The sequence below is a fragment of the Lasioglossum baleicum genome, chromosome 1, assembly GCF_051020765.1.
Source record: "Lasioglossum baleicum chromosome 1, iyLasBale1, whole genome shotgun sequence".
NCBI lineage: Eukaryota > Metazoa > Arthropoda > Insecta > Hymenoptera > Halictidae > Lasioglossum > Lasioglossum baleicum.
Genome location: NC_134929.1, coordinates 9,237,789 through 9,262,726, shown reverse-complemented (window position 1 = coordinate 9,262,726; position 24,938 = coordinate 9,237,789). Strand labels below are relative to the sequence as shown.

General features: G+C 36.0%; 6 protein-coding genes across 7 annotated transcripts; 3 read left to right on the top strand and 3 right to left on the bottom strand.

Moving 5' to 3' along the window:
• The first annotated feature begins 13 nt into the window (after positions 1 to 13).
• LOC143212823 (mitochondrial-processing peptidase subunit alpha) lies at positions 14 to 4,086 on the top strand. Of its 2 annotated transcripts, XM_076432076.1 has the most exons (11): positions 14 to 266; positions 388 to 638; positions 713 to 792; positions 873 to 1,058; positions 1,180 to 1,272; positions 1,401 to 1,573; positions 1,702 to 1,849; positions 2,201 to 2,409; positions 2,479 to 2,644; positions 2,739 to 2,871; positions 3,284 to 4,086. In XM_076432076.1, exons 1-11 carry the CDS (start codon positions 211 to 213, stop codon positions 3,460 to 3,462), a joined length of 1,674 nt encoding a protein of 557 aa, XP_076288191.1. In that variant the 5' UTR covers positions 14 to 210; the 3' UTR covers positions 3,463 to 4,086. The 2 variants fall into 2 exon arrangements, with proteins under 2 accessions (XP_076288191.1, XP_076288270.1); XM_076432155.1 differs by lacking the exon at positions 14 to 266 and having other exon boundaries at positions 500 to 631.
• A 33-nt stretch (positions 4,087 to 4,119) lies between these two features.
• Positions 4,120 to 7,198, bottom strand: Rpl5 (ribosomal protein L5). Its single transcript, XM_076435813.1, has 6 exons — positions 7,046 to 7,198; positions 6,317 to 6,502; positions 6,099 to 6,233; positions 5,685 to 5,887; positions 5,220 to 5,397; positions 4,120 to 4,450 (listed from the first exon to the last, which is right to left on the bottom strand). Exons 1-6 carry the CDS (start codon positions 7,046 to 7,048, stop codon positions 4,262 to 4,264), a joined length of 894 nt encoding a protein of 297 aa, XP_076291928.1. The 5' UTR covers positions 7,049 to 7,198; the 3' UTR covers positions 4,120 to 4,261.
• A 297-nt stretch (positions 7,199 to 7,495) lies between these two features.
• LOC143212227 (nucleolar MIF4G domain-containing protein 1 homolog) lies at positions 7,496 to 11,474 on the top strand. Its single transcript, XM_076430835.1, has 7 exons — positions 7,496 to 8,506; positions 8,576 to 8,860; positions 9,189 to 9,376; positions 9,461 to 9,636; positions 9,728 to 10,080; positions 10,161 to 10,292; positions 10,384 to 11,474. The coding sequence occupies exons 1-7, from the start codon at positions 7,595 to 7,597 to the stop codon at positions 10,672 to 10,674; spliced, it is 2,337 nt and encodes a 778-aa protein (XP_076286950.1). The 5' UTR covers positions 7,496 to 7,594; the 3' UTR covers positions 10,675 to 11,474.
• LOC143215542 (lysozyme) lies at positions 10,826 to 14,665 on the bottom strand. The gene is made up of 4 exons (XM_076437792.1): positions 14,505 to 14,665; positions 11,283 to 11,474; positions 11,119 to 11,192; positions 10,826 to 11,047 (listed from the first exon to the last, which is right to left on the bottom strand). The coding sequence occupies exons 1-4, from the start codon at positions 14,557 to 14,559 to the stop codon at positions 10,910 to 10,912; spliced, it is 459 nt and encodes a 152-aa protein (XP_076293907.1). The 5' UTR covers positions 14,560 to 14,665; the 3' UTR covers positions 10,826 to 10,909.
• Positions 14,666 to 16,676: 2,011 nt separating this feature from the next.
• On the bottom strand, positions 16,677 to 18,617 carry Eef1beta (elongation factor 1-beta). Its single transcript, XM_076437233.1, has 3 exons — positions 18,433 to 18,617; positions 17,514 to 17,941; positions 16,677 to 17,424 (listed from the first exon to the last, which is right to left on the bottom strand). The coding sequence occupies exons 1-3, from the start codon at positions 18,510 to 18,512 to the stop codon at positions 17,270 to 17,272; spliced, it is 663 nt and encodes a 220-aa protein (XP_076293348.1). The 5' UTR covers positions 18,513 to 18,617; the 3' UTR covers positions 16,677 to 17,269.
• A 1,095-nt stretch (positions 18,618 to 19,712) lies between these two features.
• On the top strand, positions 19,713 to 24,484 carry Nd-75 (NADH dehydrogenase (ubiquinone) 75 kDa subunit). The gene is made up of 12 exons (XM_076431093.1): positions 19,713 to 19,870; positions 20,082 to 20,282; positions 20,681 to 20,788; positions 20,883 to 21,248; positions 21,337 to 21,558; positions 22,033 to 22,168; positions 22,307 to 22,659; positions 22,737 to 22,922; positions 23,289 to 23,478; positions 23,771 to 23,946; positions 24,024 to 24,158; positions 24,255 to 24,484. The coding sequence occupies exons 2-12, from the start codon at positions 20,124 to 20,126 to the stop codon at positions 24,402 to 24,404; spliced, it is 2,181 nt and encodes a 726-aa protein (XP_076287208.1). The 5' UTR covers positions 19,713 to 19,870; positions 20,082 to 20,123; the 3' UTR covers positions 24,405 to 24,484.
• The last annotated feature ends 454 nt before the right edge of the window (positions 24,485 to 24,938 follow it).

The window sequence follows — 24,938 nt, the reverse complement described above, 5'->3', positions numbered from 1 at the left end:
CTCCGACTGTTGACTCTCGAATTAGAGAGTGGGGTGAACACACTATTTTGACTGTCAATATATATGTATTTACATATGTATCTGTATTCCCTTGTGTATCTATAAGAGGGTAGTTATCGAGGTTCTTTTCAGATGATCAATTTGCACTTTTAAATTGTGAAAGGTGGGAAATCCAATTTAAATGTTTGAAAATTTTGTGATCCGTTAACCATGCATTTAATAATGAAAATGTCACGGAGCTCTATGGTAATTGCTCTCAAAAAAAGGTATTTGGCTTTATGCGAAATTAGAAATGTGCGCTTGCACAATTTGAACTTTTATTTAGTCAACCTAGTTATAGATTCAATGGACGCATTTTATTAAATGTGAGTGATGTTTTGTTTACAGTGCAATGCAAAGACAGACTGTTTCTTTTTTAAGTAAATGCAGCTTTTCTTCTCAAAAAGTTATTAATACTGGCATAACACGTAAATCAGTTATTACAAATCATCCTCCGTTGACCAAACCTATACCTAACTTACCCAAAGCAGTCTACGCTACAAAGAAGGAAGAACACCAAACGACTAAAGTAACAGTTTTGCCAAATGGATTAAGAGTTGCCTCTGAAAATCGGTTTGGTCAATTTTGCACGGTCGGTGGTGAGTTTATAAGTGTTTTCAATAAATTTTACATGATCTTCTCATAGTCGGTATACAATTTAATTACTTCACAGTGCTACTCGATTCTGGTCCACGATATGAAATCGCATATCCCAGTGGAATCTCTCATTTTCTAGAGAAACTAGCATTCGGAGTAAGTTTTGATACGTAACGACAATTTCATCTTCATAACAACATTGGAAAAATACAAAAATTAAAGATTTATTATTTCAGTCGACAAAAGTTCATGAAAGTAAAGATCAAATAATGTTGGCATTAGAAAAGCATGGTGGAATATGCGATTGTCAAGCATCTAGGGACACGTTTGTTTATGCTGCTTCGGCAGAACGTCAAGGATTAGATACAGTTGTACAAATACTAGGTGATATTTCTTTAAGACCCAAAATAACAGAAGAAGAAGTAAGAAAGTACTATGTTTTTAAGTACTGTACAAGTTACACAATCGTACTAAATGTTCTGTACTAATTCAAACTCATTGTACGTGGACAATATTAATATCGATCGAATTGAATATTTTCAGTTAACATTGGCGAAACAAATGATCAGGTTCGAATTGGAATCTTTACTGACGAGGCCAGAACAGGAACCAATACTGATGGATATGATCCATGCGGTACGTAAAAGGATTTAACTTTTAATTGCTCGCATATAGTATTTACAAGTGCGGGTAAATACCATAAATAGTAAATAAAAAGGAGTGCGAGTAACTGAAAGATTTCTATATAGAAATTTATTTTTCAGGCTGCGTACAGAAACAATACTCTTGGTCTTCCAAAAATCTGTCCAGAAGAAAATATCGATTATATAGATAGAAAAATATTGTTTCAGTATATGAAAAACCATCACGTACCGAATAGAATGGTTGTGGCTGGAGTTGGTGTGGAACATGAACATTTGGTTTCCGCGGTTCAAAAGTAATTAAAAATTAATGTTTTATTCATTGGAAATTATATCTTTTTTATTCTATGAAGCCCAAGGTATAATATTCAATTTGAGATGAGAGAAAGATTTCCAAGACGCACTAACATTTCTATCGCTTCAGACATTTCGTTGAGAAGAGAACTATCTGGGAAGAAGAAGAAGGTGAAGAAAGGGGAAAGGATAGCAACTTAGTATCGTCGGGGAAAGAGAAAGAGAAGCTAAACGCAGTTGACACGTCTATTGCTCAATATACCGGAGGTTACATACTAGTAGTTATCCCCCCAATTACATCACGTTAGAAGAAGCGTTGCACACTAGGGCTGTTACTTTTCCGAAGCTTCAACTTCTCGAAGGAACGAAGGGAACTTCGAATTGTACGAAGTCTTCGAATCGTATGAAGTTGTAATTTACGAGTTCCATGTTAGGTCATGATTTTTGACAAATAAAAAATTTGACAGAATTTTCAGAAGCTTCAAAACTTCGATTCTCATCACCTTAGAAGTTTCTGAAATCGAAGCTTCGAAACTTCAAAATCTTCGTCCTTCGAAGGAAAGTAACAGCCCTACTGTACACCGGGACAATGTTTGCTAACTCGAAACTTTTCTATTACAATTATTCAGGAGGAATGTAACGTACCCGTTTACGCAGGGCCAAGTGGTTTACCGGAATTGTCTCATGTGGTGATAGGTTTGGAGGGTTGTTCTCATCAAGATCCAGATTTTGTAGCAATGTGCGTTTTAAATATGATGATGGGTGGAGGTGGCAGCTTTAGTGCCGGTGGTCCAGGCAAGGGAATGTATACTCGTTTGTATACGAATGTGCTCAACAGGTAGGCGAGATCTAAAGTGTACTTCTTTGTTGATCGAACGAAAATCACCGTGGATTGTTATTGCCGCAGGTACCATTGGTTATACAGTGCAACTGCATACAACCACGCATACGCTGACACAGGACTCTTTTGCATTCATGCATCTTGTACACCGTCTCACGTTAGAGAAATGGTGGAAGTAATCGTGCACGAGATGGTTGCTATGACTAGTAATATCACGGATAGCGAGCTAGCGGTATGACATCGTTCTTACATCATCTTTATTTGTACGTATCTTTGGTTGTATTTACCGATAATTACAATTAGATTTACTTTTTCAACAACACTAGAGAGCAAAGAAACAACTGCAGTCTATGCTGTTGATGAATTTGGAGCAGAGGCCCGTTGTTTTCGAAGACATTGGACGACAAGTTTTAGCCACTGGATCTAGAAAACGGCCAGAGTACTTTATAAAAGCAATCGGTAAGCTATATTAGTTAAGGGGGTAGACTCGTTTCTTGATAATGTAAGGATGGGATTTTTTGTAGTCAAAAGCGCTAGATAAAAGATCAATCTAGGCCGCTAAATTCCTACTATTACGTTTACGAGGCCTAATTTACATTATTCGGCAGCATGTAGCTGACGCAGCTTTATGAAAATAGCTACATTCACCAATTAATGCAATTTACGCCTCGTAAACGTAAAAATAGGACTTTTGAGGGCAACTGCGGCCTAAATTAAACTTTTATCTAGCGCTTTTGACTACTGAAAAACTCTTGCATTATCAAGAAATGGAAAGGCGCATCCGGCACCTTGCAATCCTGAAACGTGGCTACCCCCTTAATTCAATTGAGTTCGATTAAATTACAAATACAACGATACCGAATACTTGCAGATGAAATATCGAAGGATGACATAAGTAATGTAGCACGGCGATTACTCAAATCACCTCCCTGCGTAGCAGCCAGAGGAGAAGTAAGAACAGTACCTTCTATCGGAGATATTCAAGCCGGATTGACTGACGAGCAAGGCCGATTACCCGGTTCTCGCAATAGATTATCACTTTTTCGGTAGAAATGAAACAAATTATTTTTCCCAGATTCGCAAATTTTTCTCTAGGCGATAATTTTCGAGACAGATCGCGTCAATCAAATTTTATCAAGTATGCTTCTTTATGTTAAAATGGAAATGAAAATATACTTGTCCCAGTCATCGAAGATCGAAGTTTTATATTTTTAAATTATGTACGGAGTTTTCAACTGAAACGTTAACTTTTGTGCTGTGAATTTGATTTAGTAATATGTTATTGCAGCAGAAATATTACGCGCATATATGTATACGTATAAAGCACATATACATGTATATCATACATCCTATGTACATATTTATGACCGTAAATAAGATCGACGAATGTTGTACTGCATGTTCGCTGCTACCATAAATTGAACCTTGATCAAACATACACGGCATACACACTACCTATGCATACCGTCTGCTCATTCAGAAACAGGATCTGTCTTATTATGTTTTTTATTTGAGTTGATGATAGTAGCGAACACGTAAAACATATGTGAAATAAATTGATAAGAATGAACACGGTCATAGTTTCTGACGTAGCTTTATGTCGAAAGAGGTCACTATATTACAATTGCTTAGAAACGATGTATTTAAAAATAAAAATAAATAAATAAATTTAAATATTAGCGATTACGATTACATAAGAAAAATAAATATTTTTCATCCGATATTCTTTATTTTTGTTCCACAATCTTTTCTGTATACTTGTTGTTTAATACACACAATCGTAACGAAAAGTTGTTTGCATACTCCCGGATGTGCACGGAGTCTGTTGGAAACATCTGCTCACAGAAAGTTAAGCCTCTGTTTCTTCTAGCGTTTTAAGAAAAGATGCTTTCTTCTGTGCGACACGGTTCTTCCTTTCCGACAATGAAAGTTTCGCACGGTTCCACCGTTTCTTCACAGGCACTTCCTTCCTCACAACCTTCGTGTGTTCAGGGTCGGTACGTATTGATTCATGGGCTTGTTTATAGATATTTTCAATCTATCAATAAAAACAAACATAGTTGATACACGAAAATGTATTACAATACAGTAATCCCGCGATATAAGCGCGACGTAGCTTCGTATTCGAGCTGCCTCGGTCGCTGAGCAGTGTTAAACATGCCGCGTAATCCGATATCAGGTCGGGTATATTGATGTACTATTAATTCAATTACAAAACTTCTTTATTTTTCATTATTTCTTTATGGGAATTTGACTAACATATTCGTGGCATTTTTCTAATGAAAATGATATATAATTCCGATGATATTCACTTGTCTAATGAACGATGAAAATTTCGGACGCAAGGAAGAACAGCGTATGGGAAATACTTTGAATTGTGTCGGCGCGTCGCGATTCTCCGCATCTCTTTCTTTCCCATACGCTGTCCTTCTCAGCGTCCAAAACTTTCATCGTTCATTACACAAGTAAATATAATTGAAATTATATCATATATGGTATTATTTTCATTAGAAAAATGCCACGAATATGTTGGTCAAAATCCCATAAAAAATAAACACGCGGCCACAAAAAGATAGTATTCCTTCACGATCTCTGTCATAGCACAGAACCGACAATCGGCTTATATCGCGGAATTACTGTAGTTACAATGTAACATTGGTCAATAGGAAAAATATAATTGTCTACGTATTTGTCTCTCGTAACCAATGCGCTTTCTATAGTCCAACTGCGACACTGCGAAGCTTTCGGAGCCTGACAGTAATTATTAGTCGGACGAAGTAGCTGTACAGAAAACTATAAACACTCACATTGTCAGCGGCAATGCCGTTTTTAATATATTGCGAGAATTGCCTCTTGAAAACTTCGTCGTCTTCTTCCTCCAAAGTTTTCATATAATTTGCAACATGTTGACCAAAAATATGTTGCCGGTGAACATCCGCATTGAATGATTTCGTTTCGTTATCGTATCCAGGGAATCTCTTGGTGCTATCCGTTATAGAAAAAAAATAAAATAAAGTTTATGAAAATGTTTAGTTGCTCTCTATAGTTTCGGCGCTTCCGATTTTATATTATCAGAGACACTTTTTTTAATCTTGTTTTGTCTGTGCAATGATCGCCACTATGCATTGTAGTACACAAGACATAGTGACGACTTGCTGCGACTCAGATGACGCGCATGTGCCGTACAATCATCATAAAGGTATTTATCATTATTCGATATCGTTCTTGAGACACTATCTAAATTTTAAATAAACGATTAAAAAGAATTGTACCTATGCGGAATGTTTAAACCACCGTCCACAGCACCTTTCATGGCACCAAAAACTCTAGCACCTGTGGTAGTCCTCATGAGACCGGTATCCAAATAACATCTGAACGCCCCGGGTCCTTCGTCTAATTCTTCAACGTTATATTCGCCACCTGTTACTTCTTTCGTACCGGTATATAACGTATCCAATCCCAATTTTTTCAACAGCTACCGGAAAAATACAGAAACATTGTTCTAAATGTACGTGTATAAATTGCCCGAATGTTTCGATATTACAATTGTATGATTCAGAATTAAAAAATAGGGAACAATTGTGTTTTCTTCAGTTGTGCATCAAAGCGAGCTGAGTGTCTCATCATTTAAATATATGTAATTTATATAATAATCGAAAACGAATAATGCATAAAAGGAGTCTTACTCTTCGTGCCAAAAGAAGACCGGTGCAGTATGCGGAGGCATAATTCGTAAGACCAACTTTAACGCCATACTTTGGAAGTTCATGGCTATAAGCTGCGCACACTATTCTGTCTCCTTCGATTCTTGAATACGCCACCTAATCGAATGTACAATATGTTAGAATTCGATGACACAAAAATGTTGAACGAAGTCAGTCGTACATAGATGAAGATTATTTACCTGACATGTAATATCTTTATTCGATAGACGTACAATTAGTCTGTATTTTGGTGTATTGTATTTGTTTTTATCTTGGATGGTTAGTCGTTTACGGGCATAATAATCAGTCTTTCCCTCGCGTCGCCTCTTGAATTTCACTTGATAACGTTTGAAATACTGCTTATTTTTAACAACTTTTACAAAACCCTAGAACACAACATACAAGTTTACATATTTCGGAATGATATCTACATTTTATTTATATACGTTTGCATAAAAATTCAGTGACATAGGGAAAATATTATTTTCATTGTCTCGTCAAAGTGAGCTAAGATTGTCATCATATAATCAAATTTATTACGATTTTATAGAAATTCATACACATATCTTTAAGAACTAACTAATTAAGACAGGAGATAACCATTGCTACCTCAATATTTGTTGTATTATAAATTTATAACTGTATATTTGCACATCGTAAACAAAGTGTATTTTTACTTCGAATAATGAATAGACTAATGAATAGAAAATATATTATTATTACAGAAATATGAAATTTCTATGGTAAATGAAAGAAGCGTTCGCATCGGCCATGCGTTCTGCCGTTAAACGAACCGAAAGTTAAATATCTATATTTAAATCCAATAGAATTACGTGCATCCAGCGTTTTCACATTGATTAAACGATTGAATTAAATAATTGAGATTCGAAATAGTCGAATTAAGTTAATCTTTATCGTTCTTTACTCACCATTTTTACAAAAGATACAGGAAAGACCCCGTATGGTACAGAGTCTTCCAAAGTTCCACGTCCAAAAAGGAAGTTGTCTCCAACGTACGGATACTCTTCACAAAATCTGAGATCGTTCGTTGATTACAGATTGTGACACCAGGGTGCACTGATGTCATCTTTTTCGCCATCTATCGGACCATATACAATATACATATATTGTTCTTACTCTTATGTTACTCTTACTATTCTTAGGAAATAAATACAGATTTCATATTATCAACATCTACATTAAAATTTAACTTTTTCCAAATTATAATTTAGAAAATGAGGCTTTCGTAATGCGCTTTCTAATTGACGAGTTGGTGGGGAGAGGTTCGCCCAATGAAAGTGGGGAGTGCGTAGGAAGTGAGAGTTGTGTGTGACTGGCTCGCTGCGCCCCCACCAACTATCGGTGTATCTCTATTAAATATAAGTCTATGAATTTTACACGTGATAAAAGGTTAGGTGAGGTTAGGTATTTTTCTTGAAAGTTGACAGAAGTCTGTACTCTATATTGTACAATGAAAAATGAGTTCATTTAAAAAATCAAAGCCGAAAAGTAAATCAAAGTTGGCAGAGAAATCACGGAAACAAATCCGTAAAGAGCTTAGGAAACAGAAGAAAGTTAATCGAGCAAATTACTTTAAAAAAGGAAACGAGTCGCGTGTTGTGGGAGGACGTGATGTCGAACGGGTACATAATGAGAATATTAATGACGAAGTCAGCACAGATTTACAAACGAAATCTTTCAAAAAACAAAACCTGCAAAAACTCGAGCGCAAGAAGAAAAAACAGCAGAACGAGACCCTTAAAAAAGCAAACCAGAAAGAAGATACCATTATTAAAAAATTGGAGAAGCAGTTGAAGTTGAATAAAAAGAAGAAAAAAACAATACCAAAATCTTTTCAAGCGGATGGTTTAGACTATATTTTGGATTTTTGTCTTGAAAAAGATAGAAAATGTATGGTGGAAACAGAAAGAGAAATGTTAGAGAATGAGTTTAATAATCAGTTTAAAACTGATTTGTCTATGGTCCTCGAGGAAAGTGGCATGGAAGCTACTGAAGAGAATGACAAGGAAAGCATAGACGAGGTAAACGCAGACGAGGTAGACAGTTCTGATTCTGAATATACAGATGAACTTGAGTCACAGAACGGTGACTTAGAAATATCTGAAACTAGTAATGTAGAATTAAATGATGAACAAAGTGAATCGTATGATAATATCGATGACAAGGATAATGATACTTGGGAAGATATTTATGGAAGGAAAAGGAATAGAGATGGTCAAGTTATACATGAACCGGATACACATAAATCTCATATTGCGCAAATACAAACCATAAACGAAGACGACGAGACACTACTTTCTCTAAAAAGGAAATTAAAAGGTTGTATGAATAGGGTAGCAGAAAATAATATGCATACCATATCTAATCAGGTAATTGTGTGATCCTGTAAAATTATCTGAATTATAACTCTGTTTTCTATCATAATGTATGCATTACAGATAGAGGAAATGTATATGGCTAACAGCCGCAATAATATGAATTATTTGTTGACAAAGTTAACATTCGAAGCTGTGATTGCCAACGTGATTACACCCAACCGTTTAGTCTGCGAATATATGATGTTGATTGCTATTTTGCACGCAAACGTCGGAGTTGAAATTGGTGCTCATTTTTTGGAAAAACTTGTAAAGAAATTTATCGAGATAATAGATACCCCGCAAGATGTAGAAAACAAAAGACTGGATAATGTAATTTTGATGATTTCGCATTTATATAATTTTAAGGTACAGCGATTCTATACTATTAATTCACTGAGCCAGACACGAAATTATCTAGTGGAGGTGGGCGGGTATCTGAAAATTTCGGGTCGGGTTTTAATAACTCGGGTCGGGAACCTGAAAATTTATATTGTTCGAAGACACAAATATCATAGATTTTCGGGTTCCCGACTCGATTTCGACTTCGGGACCAGAAAACTACGGGTACCCGCGGATCACGAATTTTCGGGTCCCGACCCGAACCCGGGGAAAATACCGGAACTGGAATTTCCGGGTACTCGCCCATCGCTATTATCTAAGAATTTGAACAAATATTTTTGTTTACTTAATACAGGTATATGGGCACAGGCTTCTTTATCAAATACTCGATAGACTTACAACCAAATTCACAGAGAAAGAAATCGACTTGATATTGCTTGTTTTGAGGACAGTAGGTTTTGCACTAAGAAAAGACGATCCATCCGCTTTAAAAGAATTTATACAAAATTTGCAACAAATAGCTAGCCATAATAACGAGCAGAGGTATGTAGTCTATATTCTTAAATCAAATAAACTGACAAAATTCGTATGGAAACGTTTAATTTAAAGCACATTGTTACCATACAGTTCCAGAGTTCGATTCATGTTAGACGTTTTATTAGCAATAAAGAACAACAATGTTAGTAAAATACCACAATACGATCCTTCGCATGTGGAGCATTTGAAGAAGGTTTTGAGAACCGTAATACGGAAGGGTAACACTATTGCGCAATTTAATGTTACATTGGAGGATTTGTTAAATGGTAAATGCAATTAATTTCTCCGCCTTTACGGCGATTGTAATATGTAAGGATAGAGAAAATAAGAATCTGTATTTGATTGGCATTTGCGCAGCTGATGAGAATGGAAAATGGTGGATTGTCGGTTCCGCTTGGATTGGATCGAGCAACACGGCTAATCAGGAGACAGTAAAAAATCAGGATAAATTTCGTTTCGGTAAAAAAATACTCGAATTAGCAGAGAAGCAACGAATGAACACCGATACAAGAAGAAATATCTTTTGTATTCTTATGACGGCCGAAGATTACGTAGATGCTTTTGAGAATCTCCATCACCTCGGTTTGAAAGAACAACAGGCAGAGGAAATCATACATGTTTTAATGCATTGTTGCTTACAAGAAAAAAAATTTAATCCTTACTATGCTGTGCTGGCGCAAAAATTATGCGAATATAACCGAAAATATCAGGTATGGTGTTTATAATTTTTATTATGTGTACATACATACAAACAAACGTATGTATGTATAAATTACCAATAATATTTCAGCTCACAATACAATACGCTTTGTGGGATAAATTAAAAACTCTGAATACACATGGAACGAAGCAGCTAAGCAATCTGGCCCGATTTTTAACTCATTTAATCCTTGAAAAAAGCCTTGCCTTGTCAGTTTTAAAAGTAAGTATTATACTTTACATCACGCTACACTTTAGATTATTTGATGCGCAATAAGATTTACTTGTTTTTATCAACTTTACTTTGACTACAGGTTATTCAATTCACGGAATTAGATAAACACACCATGCAACTTGTCAGACAAATTATACTAGGCATTCTTTTACACAAAAACGAGCAAACATGTTTGCAAGTGTTCGAGAGAATATCCACGTCTTCTCAATTACAAACGTTTCGAGAAAGCCTACGCTTATTTATTAATTACTTTCTAATAAGGAATATAGATTCATCTGGCACGTTAGGAGAGAAGGAACTAACTCTTAAAAAAAGAGCTGAATTAATGGATAGAATAATAAGTTCCCATGGAATGAAACTGCAATTTTAAAATGATTAAAGTATAACAAATTCTTTTTATAAAAAAGGTACTAATTATTCTAAGTCCTTCAGAAAGTGTTTTGACGTTTCTATATGTTTGTGTGTACGTATCTCAATTGACGAGTACTCCTTTGATTCTAATGTCAAACATTATTTCGCCATTTATCAAGCCAGCTTACAATTCTTTTAATGAATAAAAATACATAAAATATATCTTTATAGTGCAGCGGTTATGCTTCCGTGGTTTATACGTTGTAGGTTGCCATGCAACGCTTGTATTTTTCTTCGAATTTAGCTTCCAAAGAACCACTGCATCCGTAACCGCCTAATCGATGAATACGAAGGAAGTCGTCGCAATTGATATTGCCGTCACCGTTGCAATCCTACGAATCAAAGAAACAACGAGGTGGTTACATGCAAGCGCGCGCGTACACATTTATTTTGGTAAAATTACCTGAGCAAATTTTTCCATGTAGCCTTGTACCGTGCGAGCTGCGCAGTATGGATCGCTTACGCACTGTTGAAATCCTGAGAGAACAAATATTCGATTTTCTATGAGATTCACTGCTGTGCAGAAGAACGTAAATATTTACCGTATGAAAATAACTATATATCTACCGTCGTTCTGGATAGGTGCGCCATCGAGTTTCGGTTTACCAGCATCGGCCCAGTAGCCCCATGTTATGCTAAACGGTCCACAGACATTCCCGTCGCAACCAATTGTAACGTTACATCCTGAAGCAGCCTCGCATATGCATCCGAAGCAAGTTTTCGATATCGTTAAAGCTTCCGTCATCAAATCTTGTTGTCCTAGATAGAAACCGATATTTTTACTGTTACGTTACGTTCGTATCGGCACAGAACAATAAACGAGAACGATACATTGGGTTGGCAAGAAAGTAATTTCGGTTTTTTAAGGCAACGGTTTCTAACCTGGGAGACGCGGACTATTGCCAGGGGAGGCGCAAAAATTTTTTAATAAAAAAAAATAATTTTCATACCATAATATCTAAAAATAAATAAAACTCAATAGTTTTCAAACGTGTGTACATATATTATTATATCAATTACAAAAATAACAGGTAGGGAGGGAGGTCCAGTCGTAGTAGCATAAAGGTTGCCTTTTTTGGCAAGCGATGTCACATCCACTATACATATAGCCCGGACATTGCACCATCAGATTACCATTTATTTCGAAGTTTACAAACCTCTTTGAATGGTAAAACTATTCACCACTTGACAAGAAGTTTTATGATCGCGGAATTATATGAAGATACCAGGAAGATAGCAAAAGATCATCGAACAAAATGAAAAGAATTTTACCGATTAAAGTTCATTGCTTGAATAAAAAAATTGGTTTTTATTTCACCTGAAAACAGCGGTTTCCAACCTTTATGCTACTACGACTTCCCGAAAAAAAATTTTTTCCGCGCTTCACTACCTGTTATTTTTTTAATAGATAGAATAATATAGACACGTTTTAAAAGCCGTTGAGTTTATGAAAATTAATTTTTTGTTAAAAAAATTTGGAGCTTCCCCAGAAGACGCGCCTTCCAGGTTGGAAACAGTTGGAAACCGTTATCTTAAAATACTGACATTAAATATTTCTTGCTAATCCAATATATTGTTCTCGTCTATTGTTCGGTGCCGATACGATCGTATCGTAACATCGTAACAGCAGAATAATTTCGGTATTTTATTGCGCCGTAAAATACCGAAATTATTCTTGCCAACCCAATAGAATAACAAAGGCGATAAAAAAAGAGAAAGAAATGAAAAGCAATTCGATGTCGATTTTATTGAAATTTAATTTCCACTAAAATATTTTCGGTTTCATGAGTCGAAAAAAAACAGAGTTGACCTTCACAGGTTCTTATCGCATCCCACCCACATCACGAAAAAATCAAAACATCAGAATGTGCCCCCGCGAAACCACTCATCTTATAAGTAACTGGAACTTGTCTCGCTGTGGATAATAATAATAATGACGCAAATCAAGATGGTAATATCAGGCCAGGGACCCTGTACACTGTACATATACATATAAACGTATATACAGGGTGGTCCACGCAACTTGCACACCTATAATAACTTCCAAAGTATGCATTGCACGAAAAAGTTTTGTATACAGAAGTTGCATGGTCTGAAGGGGTACATTATGTAGTGTATATATGTTTTTTACAGGTGGACGCGTAAAGGACGTGTGAAGGTCAACTTCGTTTTTTTAAATGGAGCGAGGTATTTTTTAATACATCATCAACGCAGCTGGACATTCGTTATAAAAAAGTACTAACCTATATGTATGTCGAAAAGTTAGTAGTTCAGGAGATATTTCAATTTAAATAACTCTAATATACGACAGTAATGGTGTTTTACAGTTATTTAAATTGAAATATATCCTGAACTACTAACTTTTCGACATACATAGGTTAGTACTTTTTTATAACGAATGTCCAGCTGCATCGATTGATGTATTAAAAAATACCTCATTCCATTTAAAAAAATGAAGTTGACCTTCACATGTACATAATGTACCCTTTCAGACCATGCAACTTCTGTGTACAACACTTTTTCGTGCAACGCATACTTTGAAAGTTATTATAGGTGTGCAAGTTGCGTGGACCACCCGGTATATATATACAGTAATAAGAAGCATAACTGTTTCCACACATTTTAAATCAGGATAACTTTTTTATGAATGGACCACACGACTTTAATTTCTCTGTAAGGCTAGAAGAATTAGATTAGTAAATGACGTGTAAAAGATAAGGTGGAAAAATGCATTTGGTCGGAATTGTGAAAGATAATAGTAAAAATTGATATTTACAACTTTTTTAGCTGGGCCAATAACGAAAATTTAAAAGATGCGTTTGATTGACTCGTATAAATTATATACGATCTGAAAATTTCATTGAAATTGGTGAATTGGTTTACGAGTTATAAACGATCAAAAGTGGTAAAAAGGCCGAAAAAATGAAAAAATGTATAACTCGTAAACCAATTTCAATGAAATTTTCGGAATATATATAATTTATACGAGTTGACCAAACACATCTTTTAAATTTTCGTTATTGGCCCAGCTAAAAAAGTTGTAAAAATCAATTTTTACTATTGTTTTTCACAATTCCGACCAAATGCATTTTTTCAACATATTTTTTAGACGTCATTTACTAAACTAATTCTTCTAGCTTTATAGAGATAATGAAGTCGTTTGGTCCATTCATAAAAAAGTTATTCTGATTTCTGAATCATGCTCCTAACTGTTATATACAGGGTGTCCCACATAACAGTTTTCACGATTTTTCAAGTATTTGCGATAATCTGACAGAAAAATATTTTAAACAAAAGTTGATCAGTCTTCGATTGGCTATACATTGCAATAAAAAAAGTTCGAAATTTTTCTTTTTTCTTAGTATAGTCAAAGCCACCTTCATTTTTTTACATGAAATGAAGTAATTTTTAATACATCAATCGATGCAGCTGGACATTCGTTATAAAAAAGTACTAACCTATGTATGTCGAAAAGTTAATAGTTCACGAGATATTTCATTTTAAATAACTCTAAAACACCATTACTGTCGTACTAAGACGTTACACAAGTAAATAAACGCTAACGCGTTACAATTAGTAAAATCGTAACAAGAAATTTCATTAGATTAAATTCTTCCGCCGGGGGCAATTTTTATGAAAAACGGGGAACGATCTATCGGGTAGACCGGCTATTATAAAAACGAAGCACTTAAACATTAACAAACGTAAATCACAGCGGAATTAATAACTTATCTTATTTCTTCTGTAGGTGATGATATATGATAGATACCAATTGTACCGTTTACTTACCGAAAAGTAGACATAAATTGAAAAATATCGCTAGAATCGGCATGCTCGGCGACATTTTCGCTGGTTGCACGTAATACACGATCTTTTTTCGTTTATAATCCGGTGTCCTTTGTATCCTTGATACGTGTATTTGGGAATTCCCTTGCAATACTTGAAACGATACTCACGCGATACTCCGTCCTTCCGTTCTTTTATATACAAAAGAGTTGTAGCGGATACGGCAAGTGGGCGGTGAACGTATGTTGACGGTTGTAGAAGTGGGGACGTCGACAAAGGTCAGTGGCAAGGTCTGCGATCCGGTGAGAAGGATCGTCACTGAAAAAGGAAGACTCGCATCTTTCGGAATTCAAGTGGTCGCGGCGTTAACGTCCACAAATAAAAATCAAACTGAAACTGGTACCCATTTGCTTGCGCACGAACGTTCCCTATCGATTTCAACGAAATGCTTACCGTATATATTTCAATTTCGTACGACAGAACTAACGTCTGCTCGAGCTTGTTCCTTTTTTTTTTCTTTTTCTTTCCGATAAACGATAAACCGAAGCAACGATGACGACGACAAGTTATGTGTACGGATAGTTCCGCTCCTATTCCAAGAGTCATTCTGGGATCGTGTAACGGAATTCCCGATGTTCGCATATTCAGATGATTATCTGAAAGTTGTAATTATCGTGCGCGCAACATGTACGATTGACACTAAAGAAGAAAATTAACTCGGAGCTTTTTTAACTCGAAAATTAAACATTCCATTCTATATAATTTTTTTCATTCTATAGATATGAAAAATTGATTGTAATACCTCATACAGTACTTATAGTACTGTAAAGTACTAAACATTTATAAATGTTTAGATTTAATCATGTAAACAAATATTTTGAATAATGTATAGCAATATGTTTAGTGGCGACTCTGATTCACCACTCGAGTGCAAGGGGTTAAACAATAGGTTGCGTATTATATGGGTAGAAAGGAATTGATTCATTTCTTTGTAACGGGTATCGAACTGGTATACAGTACTTTGCACCCTTCTCAGCGCGAGCGTGAACGTAACGTTTACTCATATCGGCGTAAGAACGGAGAACCCATGTTGAAACCGGATTTTAGTTTTAAACAAGGTATACCGTAGTCGAGTGCCACCTTTTATGCCAGAATCGCAGATATTCACCGCAAATGTACAACTTTTATTAGAAGAGTAGTGACGCATATACAGGATAGAGGAAAAGTAACTATGGAACCGCTTCGATCACAGATCCACAACGCTGCGCTATTATACGAATAGATTCTCTACGATAACTCGTGGAAAAGGATTCGACGAAGATGTTGTTACAGATGAGATCTGTAGTTATTTTTAAAATCTAATTCCAGAGTAAATTTATTCGATCCACTTGTGTTTTGTGAAATTTCAAGGCCGTCTTTGTCCGGATGAAAAGCTGTAGATAATAGCGTAAAACAAATTCAATAATAATAATTTAAAGAAACAAACTTAATTTTTACGTGTTCTCTCTTTACACTCGGGCACTTGACACTTTGCAGAAAATTATTAATACTACAAACGATATATCCCTTTGCATTCGGAACTATTTTAACTCGAAAATTAAACATTTCTTCCGACATAGAATATATTCATTAAATTTGATATAATACCTCATACAATACTTAAATGTTTAGTAATTGATATTATATAGATACCAACATATCTAATTAATGTAAAGAATATTTTAAATAATGTGCTAAGGGTTAAATGTACCCCTTCGAAACTACTCGACTCTTACCCGAAATACTTTTGATTAAAAATCATGATTTATCCAGTTAAATCGCTTTCACAAAAATTATTAATATACGCACTTTACTTGCGTATTTTGTGAACGAAAGAAAATATTTCGGTTGGACGTTTATTGAACAATTGCACTTTTCCATTACGAGGTCGCCGTTTATAATAAATAACAAACGTATATACATGTAATAAGCTACCGAGTAACACAATAACAGGTTTAAGCTCGGGTGTATTTCGTTCTGTTATAAATGAAACCCTTAATTGTCGCTTCTCGAATCTTCTGCGGACCCGAAATTTTCCTCTGATCTTAATAGAAATATGACCACGTAAGTATAAATTATTCCAAAGTTCATTTTACAGTATGGATAATGTACAATAACAAATATAAAGGCATATCCTGTTCGCACATCGTTTAATATTAAATCGGACGAACGCGTTTTTATTTTAATATCTTTCAACTGTATAGAACATTGTAAAGAATCGTTATTGTTGTTACTGTATTGTTTTTTTATAAGGGCAGTGGTAAACAAAAGGATACAAAGTAAAATAGGAGCTACCGTTGCAAAGTAGATTGAACTTCGATCACTGTTTCAAAGACCAAGATAGGCCTTAACTTATCTTGATGGGCAAGGTAGTCTACGTGCTTAGCACTCTCAAATGCAGACCGATTATAAATATTAACTAGAAACTCATACTATCGCTGTATTATTGTTATTAATTGATATATAGTATGTACTAGCCAATCTGTGCCTCTACATAATTTTGAAATACAGTAAGAATACATAAACTCGAGATACATATCTTTCGTAAACTATTGCTAACGTTAAGGTAATAGAACTCAAATGAATACTCTGTTTAAAGCTTCGTTAATATATTACCATTGAAGTTGCATTAGTAATTCTTCAGGATCATCCAATAACAAATTATATATAGAAACAATGATTATTATTTATTAAGTTAATATTAAAAGTAACGGACACAAAACAGTCGTTTAGATTTTGTTGAATGACTCGATGTCGACGGATTGAACTAGGTCCACAAAACTTTCGATTTGTTCTACCAGTAAGTCCACGGATACTTTCTCATCTTCTATAACACACATTATTCTGAACTTATGAATACCATAACCCACGGCAACTAGTTTGGCTGAAAACACAAAAGGGAACGTGTGCAAATTAAAAAGAAAACATTGTAAAATCAGATTCGGAGAGAGAAAAAGGATTATTATAACTTACAAGCACCCCAAACTAATCCATCCATCTCTATAGATCTAACGCTTTCCTCCATCGCTTTCATATCTGTGTCGTCTCCCCATGGTTTTACATCCAATACAAGACTAGATTTAGCGATCAAAGCTGGCTTTTTAGATTTCTTTTCTGTGTAAGCTTTTAATCTTTCTTCTCTGATTCTCGCAGCCTCCGCGTCCTCTTCTTCATCGGAACCAAACAGATCTACGTCGTCCTCTTCTTCGTTCTTCACCGCTGTTGGTGGAGTATTAACATTATCGTTACTTAAGAGTGTGGGTGCTTTTTTTTCTCCAGGAAGTGTTTCTAAGTCATACGATTTGATATGGTTGTACCATCGTAAAACGTGAGGATTCGAAGTTGTCGGAGTCTTTCCCAAAGCTTCTAGCACTGCTACATCGGCTTGAGAAGGTTGCCACCTTAAAAACATCGAATTATGTATTTCGATACGTGAAATATTTACGACATTCTCATTGTTCGTTCTATATTTTTATTCGAAAAACTTCTCAAAAACGAAGCTACACTATGTGATTGTACATATGTCACTGCACGGCCCACGATAATATGTACCAGTGTTTTACAATAATAAATACAACACGATTTCCGTTGTTATTACACATATGGATCAATAGTTTTAAGAAAAATTTGGAGCCTAATTTAAAAGCTACGTAGAAACCGAAATTTAACAAGAGAAGTGCCAATAAGAAACATACAATCGCAAGTATTGCGCGTAAAATGTTGAGAACAGAATTTGTATAGTGACGAATTCGTATAATTCTATTCAAGAATTTTCTCTTTCAGACTTTCATACAAGAGAGAAAGAAAAAGATTTGCGGCTCTTATAAGATGCCGACAAGTGGAACACGTGTACCGCGGAGCAAAGATTCTTTACCAATAAAAGCAGACTTACCCTTCGATATAACTACGATCTGCTAAATAAGTATTTAAATCCTTGACACCCTTATCTGTCTTAAGGTCATCAATAGCCATTGCGAAAATTCAAGTAAAGACAATGTTTGATAGAAGCCGACAGTAACGAAGTACTCTCTACCTGCTCACCGGAAGAGAAAGCTATATGCAGTGAAAAAGTTGACGATTCGTTGCTTCGATGCAAGATGACGTCATTCCGGTAAATTACTCTCGGCAAATAAAAAGTAACTACTGCTTTATATAGTGATTATTTCTGAACGGTAGAAACAGGTAGAAATTACATTGCCGTTATTGAAACTCTAGACGAATAACAACATCTAATTGTTCGAGATTTAAATCCCTCGATACTTTTATTACATTTTTATTTATATAAGTACTCTTAGAGATGGCGCATACATATAAGTACACGTATATTGTATTACACTCTCTGGTATTACTTTCTATCCTATATTATGCATATTGTGCGTTGCAATCATATTAATAACGTACTTGCTTGTATCAGCTTGTATGCATTATTTCATTTATTTGGTTTTGCTATGAAATATACCTAGAAAGGAAGGCTTTGCTCTGGCTTTGCGTAGTACTGGCTGAGTACTGGCTAAGAGCAACTACCCCAATAGCCAAAAATCCAGTTTCTGACGTCAGTCTGTGCTCACAGTTGTAACTTGTTCTGCCGTCCGTTAGACCAGGTATTTGGACATGGGCAGAACGAAGCCAGAATGCCAGCGGCTGGATCCCGAGCCCTTTAGGGCAGCACGATCGCACTGATGTGGCGGATGCTGTTTCCTTCGTTTTCTCTGCTTGCATATGCACAAAATAAAATTCTGCATTCAAAAATGGGTATTTCGAATTGTCAGTAAAAAGGACAAGTGCTGTACATTTGGTAGAATAAAAGTTTACTTCGGCTTTCGGCATTCGCTACATCAGTGCGACCGTGCTGCCCTCTTAAACAAAGGCAGATTCAGGGTCCAGCGGCCGGCATTGTGCCTTCGTTCTGCTCATGTCCAAATACCTGGTCCTACGGCCGGCACAGGCGCAGCATATGCGCCTACAGAAGGTCGTCCAAATTTGGATTTTTGGTTGTCTGGGATATATTTGATGTTCCATCTATCCACCAAGCCGGTTTAAAATAATACATTGATTTGCGTCTTCTTATGCTTATTTAAAAAGACATTGCGAAATGTAAAACACTTCTGCCAGATAGAATGTAATCTATATACCCTTATTCCACATGATCAAGTGTAATTGCAAAAGTTTCCGAAAAGTCTGTTCGAAAATTAGTCGTTCCTCAACGATTGAGCTTTCGCGAATGTGCGAAACGAGCTGCATCGGAGCTCAGTTTCGGAACAATCTTGTCATCCGTTTGCCGTAGGCATTCCTTTACGTCTGTAAGGAATCTGGGAGGACGGATAGTTTTGGTAATTTCTGACTATATAAAGTTCCTTAGATTTGTTTAACAGTTACGAATAGAATTATGTTACGTAAATTGTACACGTTGTAAAGTTACTGTGTTCTGTTACGTTTGTGTTAACAGCAGAAAAGCATAGATTTACTCGTTGACATAGAATTAGGTTATCGCACTTGATACGTTTAACGCAGTTTCAATTATGACTCTTTCTTACATAACAGTGGAAGTGGAAGATCGACGCGTAAAGGTTGATTAGAGCCAAAATGTTGAGGCTCCCGGTAATAAGATTGTCTACAGGGCTACCGAGTGGTAGACCCTTTGCCGTGGGATTGCATACATCCTCCAAGTTACAACAAGAATTGGTAGAAGTATTCATAGATGACAAACCCGTTCATGTCCCACCCGGAACAACTGTTCTGCAGGTAAAACAACAACTCTATTTATGCATCGTTTAATCCTTTGCAGTTGGAGCTGTTTTATTTAAACATATCTTCCGACCTAGAATAATTGCATCGTATACGATTTTTTCATTTCATGGATATGAAATTGATGTAACACCTCTTCCAATACTTAAATCAATTACTAAACAATTGATTAGATACCAATGTACTTAATAGTCTAAACTATATTTGGAATAACGGTATAGCAATTTTTAGTGGCGACTCTGAGTCACCGTTCGAGTGCTAAGGGTTAAGCAACATAATACAATCTCGCAGATAATTTTGTTTTTACAATTCAGCTGCTTCTTAAATCGTGCGATACTTTATAAACATTCTGTGACACGTTACTACGTTTATTTCAATGTAATTGCGTTTCTTAGGCAGCTGCAAAAGTGGGAGTTGAAATTCCCAGATTTTGTTATCATGAACGTTTAGCCGTAGCTGGAAATTGCAGGATGTGTCTGGTAGAAATCGAGAAGCAAGTCAAGGTATGTTTGAACGGCTACATACAACGAGATATACAATACAGGAGACGAGAATAAATAATAATTATATATATTTTTCCTCGTAAATTGCGTTTAGCCTGTTGCCGCTTGCGCCATGCCTGTAATGAAAGGTTGGAGAATCAAAACAAATTCCGATTTAACTCGTAAAGCTCGAGAAGGAGTTATGGAGTTTTTATTAGTAAATCACCCATTGGATTGCCCTATTTGCGATCAGGGAGGCGAATGCGATCTGCAGGATCAAAGTATGGCTTTCGGTAGCGACCGGAGCCGATTCGTCGACATCGATTATAGCGGCAAGAGAGCGGTAGAAGATAAAGATATCGGACCCCTGGTAAAAACAATTATGACACGTTGTATTCATTGTACAAGGTGCATACGTTTCGCGTCAGAAGTAGCTGGTATCGACGATTTAGGGACTACCGGCCGTGGGAACGATATGCAAGTATGCTGAGCATTTTCATTTATATTAAATGTATCTTAATATCTTTCACGTTTCTATGTATACGCACGTTTCGTATTATTTGAAACAGGTTGGAACTTATGTAGAGAAGATGTTCCTGTCCGAGTTGTCTGGCAATATCATTGACCTATGCCCTGTCGGCGCATTAACCAGTAAACCGTATGCTTTCGTTGCCCGTCCATGGGAGACCCGTTCTACAGACAGCATCGATGTTCTTGATGCTGTTGGTAGCAATATAGTGGTAACTCACAGGACTAACGAAGTTCTTAGAATTCTACCGAGGGTGAACGAAGTTAGTATCGTTATCGACGATAATGCTCTAACAATAAGCTATATTAATTAGGGCGGAGATTTTGAAGCTTCAAAGTTTATGCAATTTGCAATTTTTCGGAATGATTTTTAAGAATGGGGAAACAAATAAAATATTAATTTTAATGGTAGTAGCCTTTGTAGACCTGAAATATATCAAAATTTGACTAAATTCTCTCGAACGATATATTCTAGCATTTTTTGAAAATTTGTCAGAAGCCATAAATACATAAAGATCCGCAGTCTAGTGATGAAAATCAAAGTTTCAAAGCTTCGATTTCTGAAACGAAGAGAATCGAAGCTTCGAAGTTTCGAATTTCGAACCTCTGTAGTAAATTATCAGAAGACTAAAAGAAACGAAGTTTCGAAGCTTTGAACTTTGAAATTTCGCTGCTAAGTTATATTTGATACAATTACAGTGATTTAATTATATTATACGATATTATGTACTGCGTAGGAGATAAACGAAGAGTGGCTGTCTGACAAAGCACGTTTCTCCTGCGACGGACTGAAGCGCCAGAGGCTGATTGCTCCCATGATCAAAATTAATGGGAAATTGGAAGCCGTAGAATGGGAAGATGCTCTTGTAGCAAGTATATCGTAGTTATACTTTAAACGTAGTTATACTTTCAAAGTAATGCTACATGCATACACGTGTACAGTATAGTTGTAATTGGAATTTTCTATTCTTTGTTGTACTTTCTAACTCTAAACATTGTATCGTTTTTCAGCCGCTCAAGCGTTACAAGACATACCCGCAGATAAATGTGCGGCAATCGCTGGGAAATTGGCGGACGCCGAGTCTCTTGTAGTCCTAAAAGATCTAATAAATAAGCTCGGCAGTGAAACCCTTGCAACAGAACAAACATTTCCAAAACAGGGTGCAGGTATCGATCTAAGAAGCAGTTACTTGTTAAATAGTACAATTGCCGCAGTCGAAGATGCAGACGTGGTGTTGCTAATCGGAACAAATCCGAGATACGAAGCACCATTGGTAAATACACGTTTGAGAAAGGGATACCTCCATGGCGAACAAACCATTGCACTAATTGGTCCGAAGGTAGATTTGACGTATGACATCGAGGTAAGCTTTCATTATATTTATTTCCTTAAACTTGCCAACGCTTATAGACTGATTATGAGATTTAATTTACGTTTCAGCATTTAGGCGAATCCCCAGACATTATAACGCAATTGAAAAATGGCACTCATCCATTTTCCAATACCTTAAAAGCTGCTAAAAGACCTCTAGTCATTTTAGGCGCTGAGCAATTAACCAGAAAAGATGGAGTAAAAATTCTATCCGAAACACAGTCGCTGGCACAAGCTTTGGGAGAAAAATCGAATGTAAGATAACCATTCTCCCGCATAAGAGGTTGATATTTACCTATAAAAGCAATTGCTTGAACGTTCTAAGAATGTTTCCCGACAAGTACTGTGGTTGTAAGGAGTTTATGCATTAATTGAGCTTTCTAGTATATGATTTACGTATTTACCAAAAAAAGTCACGAAAATAAATTCGAAAGGCTCAAAAAAATAGTGCAATTTAACCAGGGTCCTATATCAAAGCATTAGCGATCAAAACTTTGAACGGCAATATTTCGAAAGTGAAAGTATGTGACATGCGGCGTTCTACCTGACAACCACAGCTATGACTCCTAACACTGCAGCGATACATTGCAGTTGCATTAATCCTTTTCTTCTTGTCCATAGGCTCCTCAAGGTTCGAAAGTGTTAAACATCCTACATACAAATGCGTCACAAGTAGCTGCATTAGACATAGGTTATTCGTCGACTGTAGAAGAAGTGAAGCAGGCGCAACCAAAAGTTATTTTCCTATTGGGGGCAGACGATGCAAATATAAAGAAAGAAGACTTTCCAAATACTTTCATCGTATATATAGGTATATGCAAGGGTACATTTAATCCTTTGCGCTCGAACGGTGACTCCAAAGTGCAGTAAAAATTGCTATACCATTATTCAAAACAGTTTTAATATTATTCAATTTGTCCGTAAAAGAGCTCAACTGTTGTATGAGAAAACAGATTCAATTTGATGTGCACGATGTAAGAAAGATTATGTAGAATCAAAATGATCTGGGTTGAAAGAAATGTCTTGTCTCGAATCCAAAGGGTTAATATGCTTCGCGATCGATGATTGTAAAATATGATCAACGTTTCTCCGACTTATTTTAGGTAGTCACGGCGATGAAGGAGCCGCGATCGCAGATGTCATACTACCTGGTGCAGCGTACACTGAAAAAGTTGGAACATACGTAAATACAGAAGGTCGTGCTCAACAAACTTGTGCCGCTATTTCACCTCCGGGATTGGGGCGGCCAGACTGGAAGATTATACGGGCGCTTTCCGAGGTAATTTTGAATCTTCTCAAAACTTTACACGCTTGGAATTCGTCAAAAATAGCGAATCAATTGAACGTCTCCGACAGATCTCTGGTGTTTGTTTGCCGTACGACAACTTGACGGAGGTCAGGTCTAGATTAGAAGAAGTTGCTCCTCATTTAGTCAGATACGGCAACGTAGAACCTGCTAATTATTTTGCCCAAGCATTACAGTTATCGAAGGTACTTAAACAGAGAATTAAACACGATTCAATGATTCAGCGGAAGCTAATGTATGTACCTATGTATGTATATTTACATGTGTGTGTGTGTGTGTAGGAATCTGAAGGATCCTTATCTTCGGAACCAGTGGAAATTAAACAAAAGTCATTGGATCAGTTCTTTATGACAGATGCAGTGTCTCGTGCTTCGCCAACAATGGCGAAATGTGTACAGGCAGTTATCAAACAACGAGAGAGTGCTGTGTAGGCAACTAATTGATACATGTAAATAGGAAGTTGTACCATGGTAGATGTCTAATAGTAATTGAGAATACATGAAGAACAAAAGTCCCCCTTACAATTATTACATTCAAATAGAAACGGTATCTGAAAATTCATATTTATATCGATTTGTTTGACCATTTCTCATCATCGTTACCAAGAATAAACAAATATCTACGTACATGTACACATTTTTTATTTTGAACAAACGAAATCATACCGTGTCATTGCTTAAAAATATTATTTATTAATATTTATATTTATTATTTATTAATATTAATTGAGCAAAAGTTTTTCACATATGTTCATTTTGCATTAAAAACATCTTTCCTAATGTGATTTTTGGCGTCTCGAAAAAATTTCGTATCATTTTAGTGTCAGTTTCTACCTCACCTTCGGCACTGGGATTGGTATTTTACGATGGGGTCTCTTGAACCTGGGAGGTTCAATTGAATGAATAAGTCTCCAGAACCTTCTCTAAATATAATTGTGCTTATTACTATGTGCCACATGTTGACTG

Bases quoted from the DNA above. Each gene is read 5' to 3' on its own strand.
- LOC143212823 (XM_076432076.1), top strand. From the start codon at position 211: ATGCATTTAATAATGAAAATGTCACGGAGCTCTATGGTAATTGCTCTC. The intron at 793-872 runs GTAAGTTTTGAT...TTATTATTTCAG, and splicing joins TAGAGAAACTAGCATTCGGA to TCGACAAAAGTTCATGAAAG. The intron at 1,059-1,179 runs GTAAGAAAGTAC...GAATATTTTCAG, and splicing joins CCAAAATAACAGAAGAAGAA to TTAACATTGGCGAAACAAAT.
- Rpl5 (XM_076435813.1), bottom strand. The intron at 6,234-6,316 runs GTAAATAATCTT...ACATTCGATTAG, and splicing joins ATAAAGATATTACATGTCAG to GTGGCGTATTCAAGAATCGA. The intron at 5,398-5,684 runs GTACAATTCTTT...TATAACGGATAG, and splicing joins GGTTTAAACATTCCGCATAG to CACCAAGAGATTCCCTGGAT.
- LOC143212227 (XM_076430835.1), top strand. From the start codon at position 7,595: ATGAGTTCATTTAAAAAATCAAAGCCGAAAAGTAAATCAAAGTTGGCA. The intron at 8,507-8,575 runs GTAATTGTGTGA...TATGCATTACAG, and splicing joins TGCATACCATATCTAATCAG to ATAGAGGAAATGTATATGGC. The intron at 10,081-10,160 runs GTATGGTGTTTA...ATAATATTTCAG, and splicing joins AATATAACCGAAAATATCAG to CTCACAATACAATACGCTTT.
- LOC143215542 (XM_076437792.1), bottom strand. From the start codon at position 14,559: ATGTCGCCGAGCATGCCGATTCTAGCGATATTTTTCAATTTATGTCTA. The intron at 11,193-11,282 runs GTAGATATATAG...TTGTTCTCTCAG, and splicing joins CGCACCTATCCAGAACGACG to GATTTCAACAGTGCGTAAGC. The intron at 11,048-11,118 runs GTAATTTTACCA...TTTGATTCGTAG, and splicing joins ACATGGAAAAATTTGCTCAG to GATTGCAACGGTGACGGCAA.
- Eef1beta (XM_076437233.1), bottom strand. From the start codon at position 18,512: ATGGCTATTGATGACCTTAAGACAGATAAGGGTGTCAAGGATTTAAAT. The intron at 17,942-18,432 runs GTAAGTCTGCTT...GATGTTTTTAAG, and splicing joins GATCGTAGTTATATCGAAGG to GTGGCAACCTTCTCAAGCCG. The intron at 17,425-17,513 runs GTAAGTTATAAT...TTGTGTTTTCAG, and splicing joins TGGATTAGTTTGGGGTGCTT to CCAAACTAGTTGCCGTGGGT.
- Nd-75 (XM_076431093.1), top strand. From the start codon at position 20,124: ATGTTGAGGCTCCCGGTAATAAGATTGTCTACAGGGCTACCGAGTGGT. The intron at 20,789-20,882 runs GTATGTTTGAAC...AATTGCGTTTAG, and splicing joins AAATCGAGAAGCAAGTCAAG to CCTGTTGCCGCTTGCGCCAT. The intron at 22,923-23,288 runs GTAAGATAACCA...TCTTGTCCATAG, and splicing joins CTTTGGGAGAAAAATCGAAT to GCTCCTCAAGGTTCGAAAGT.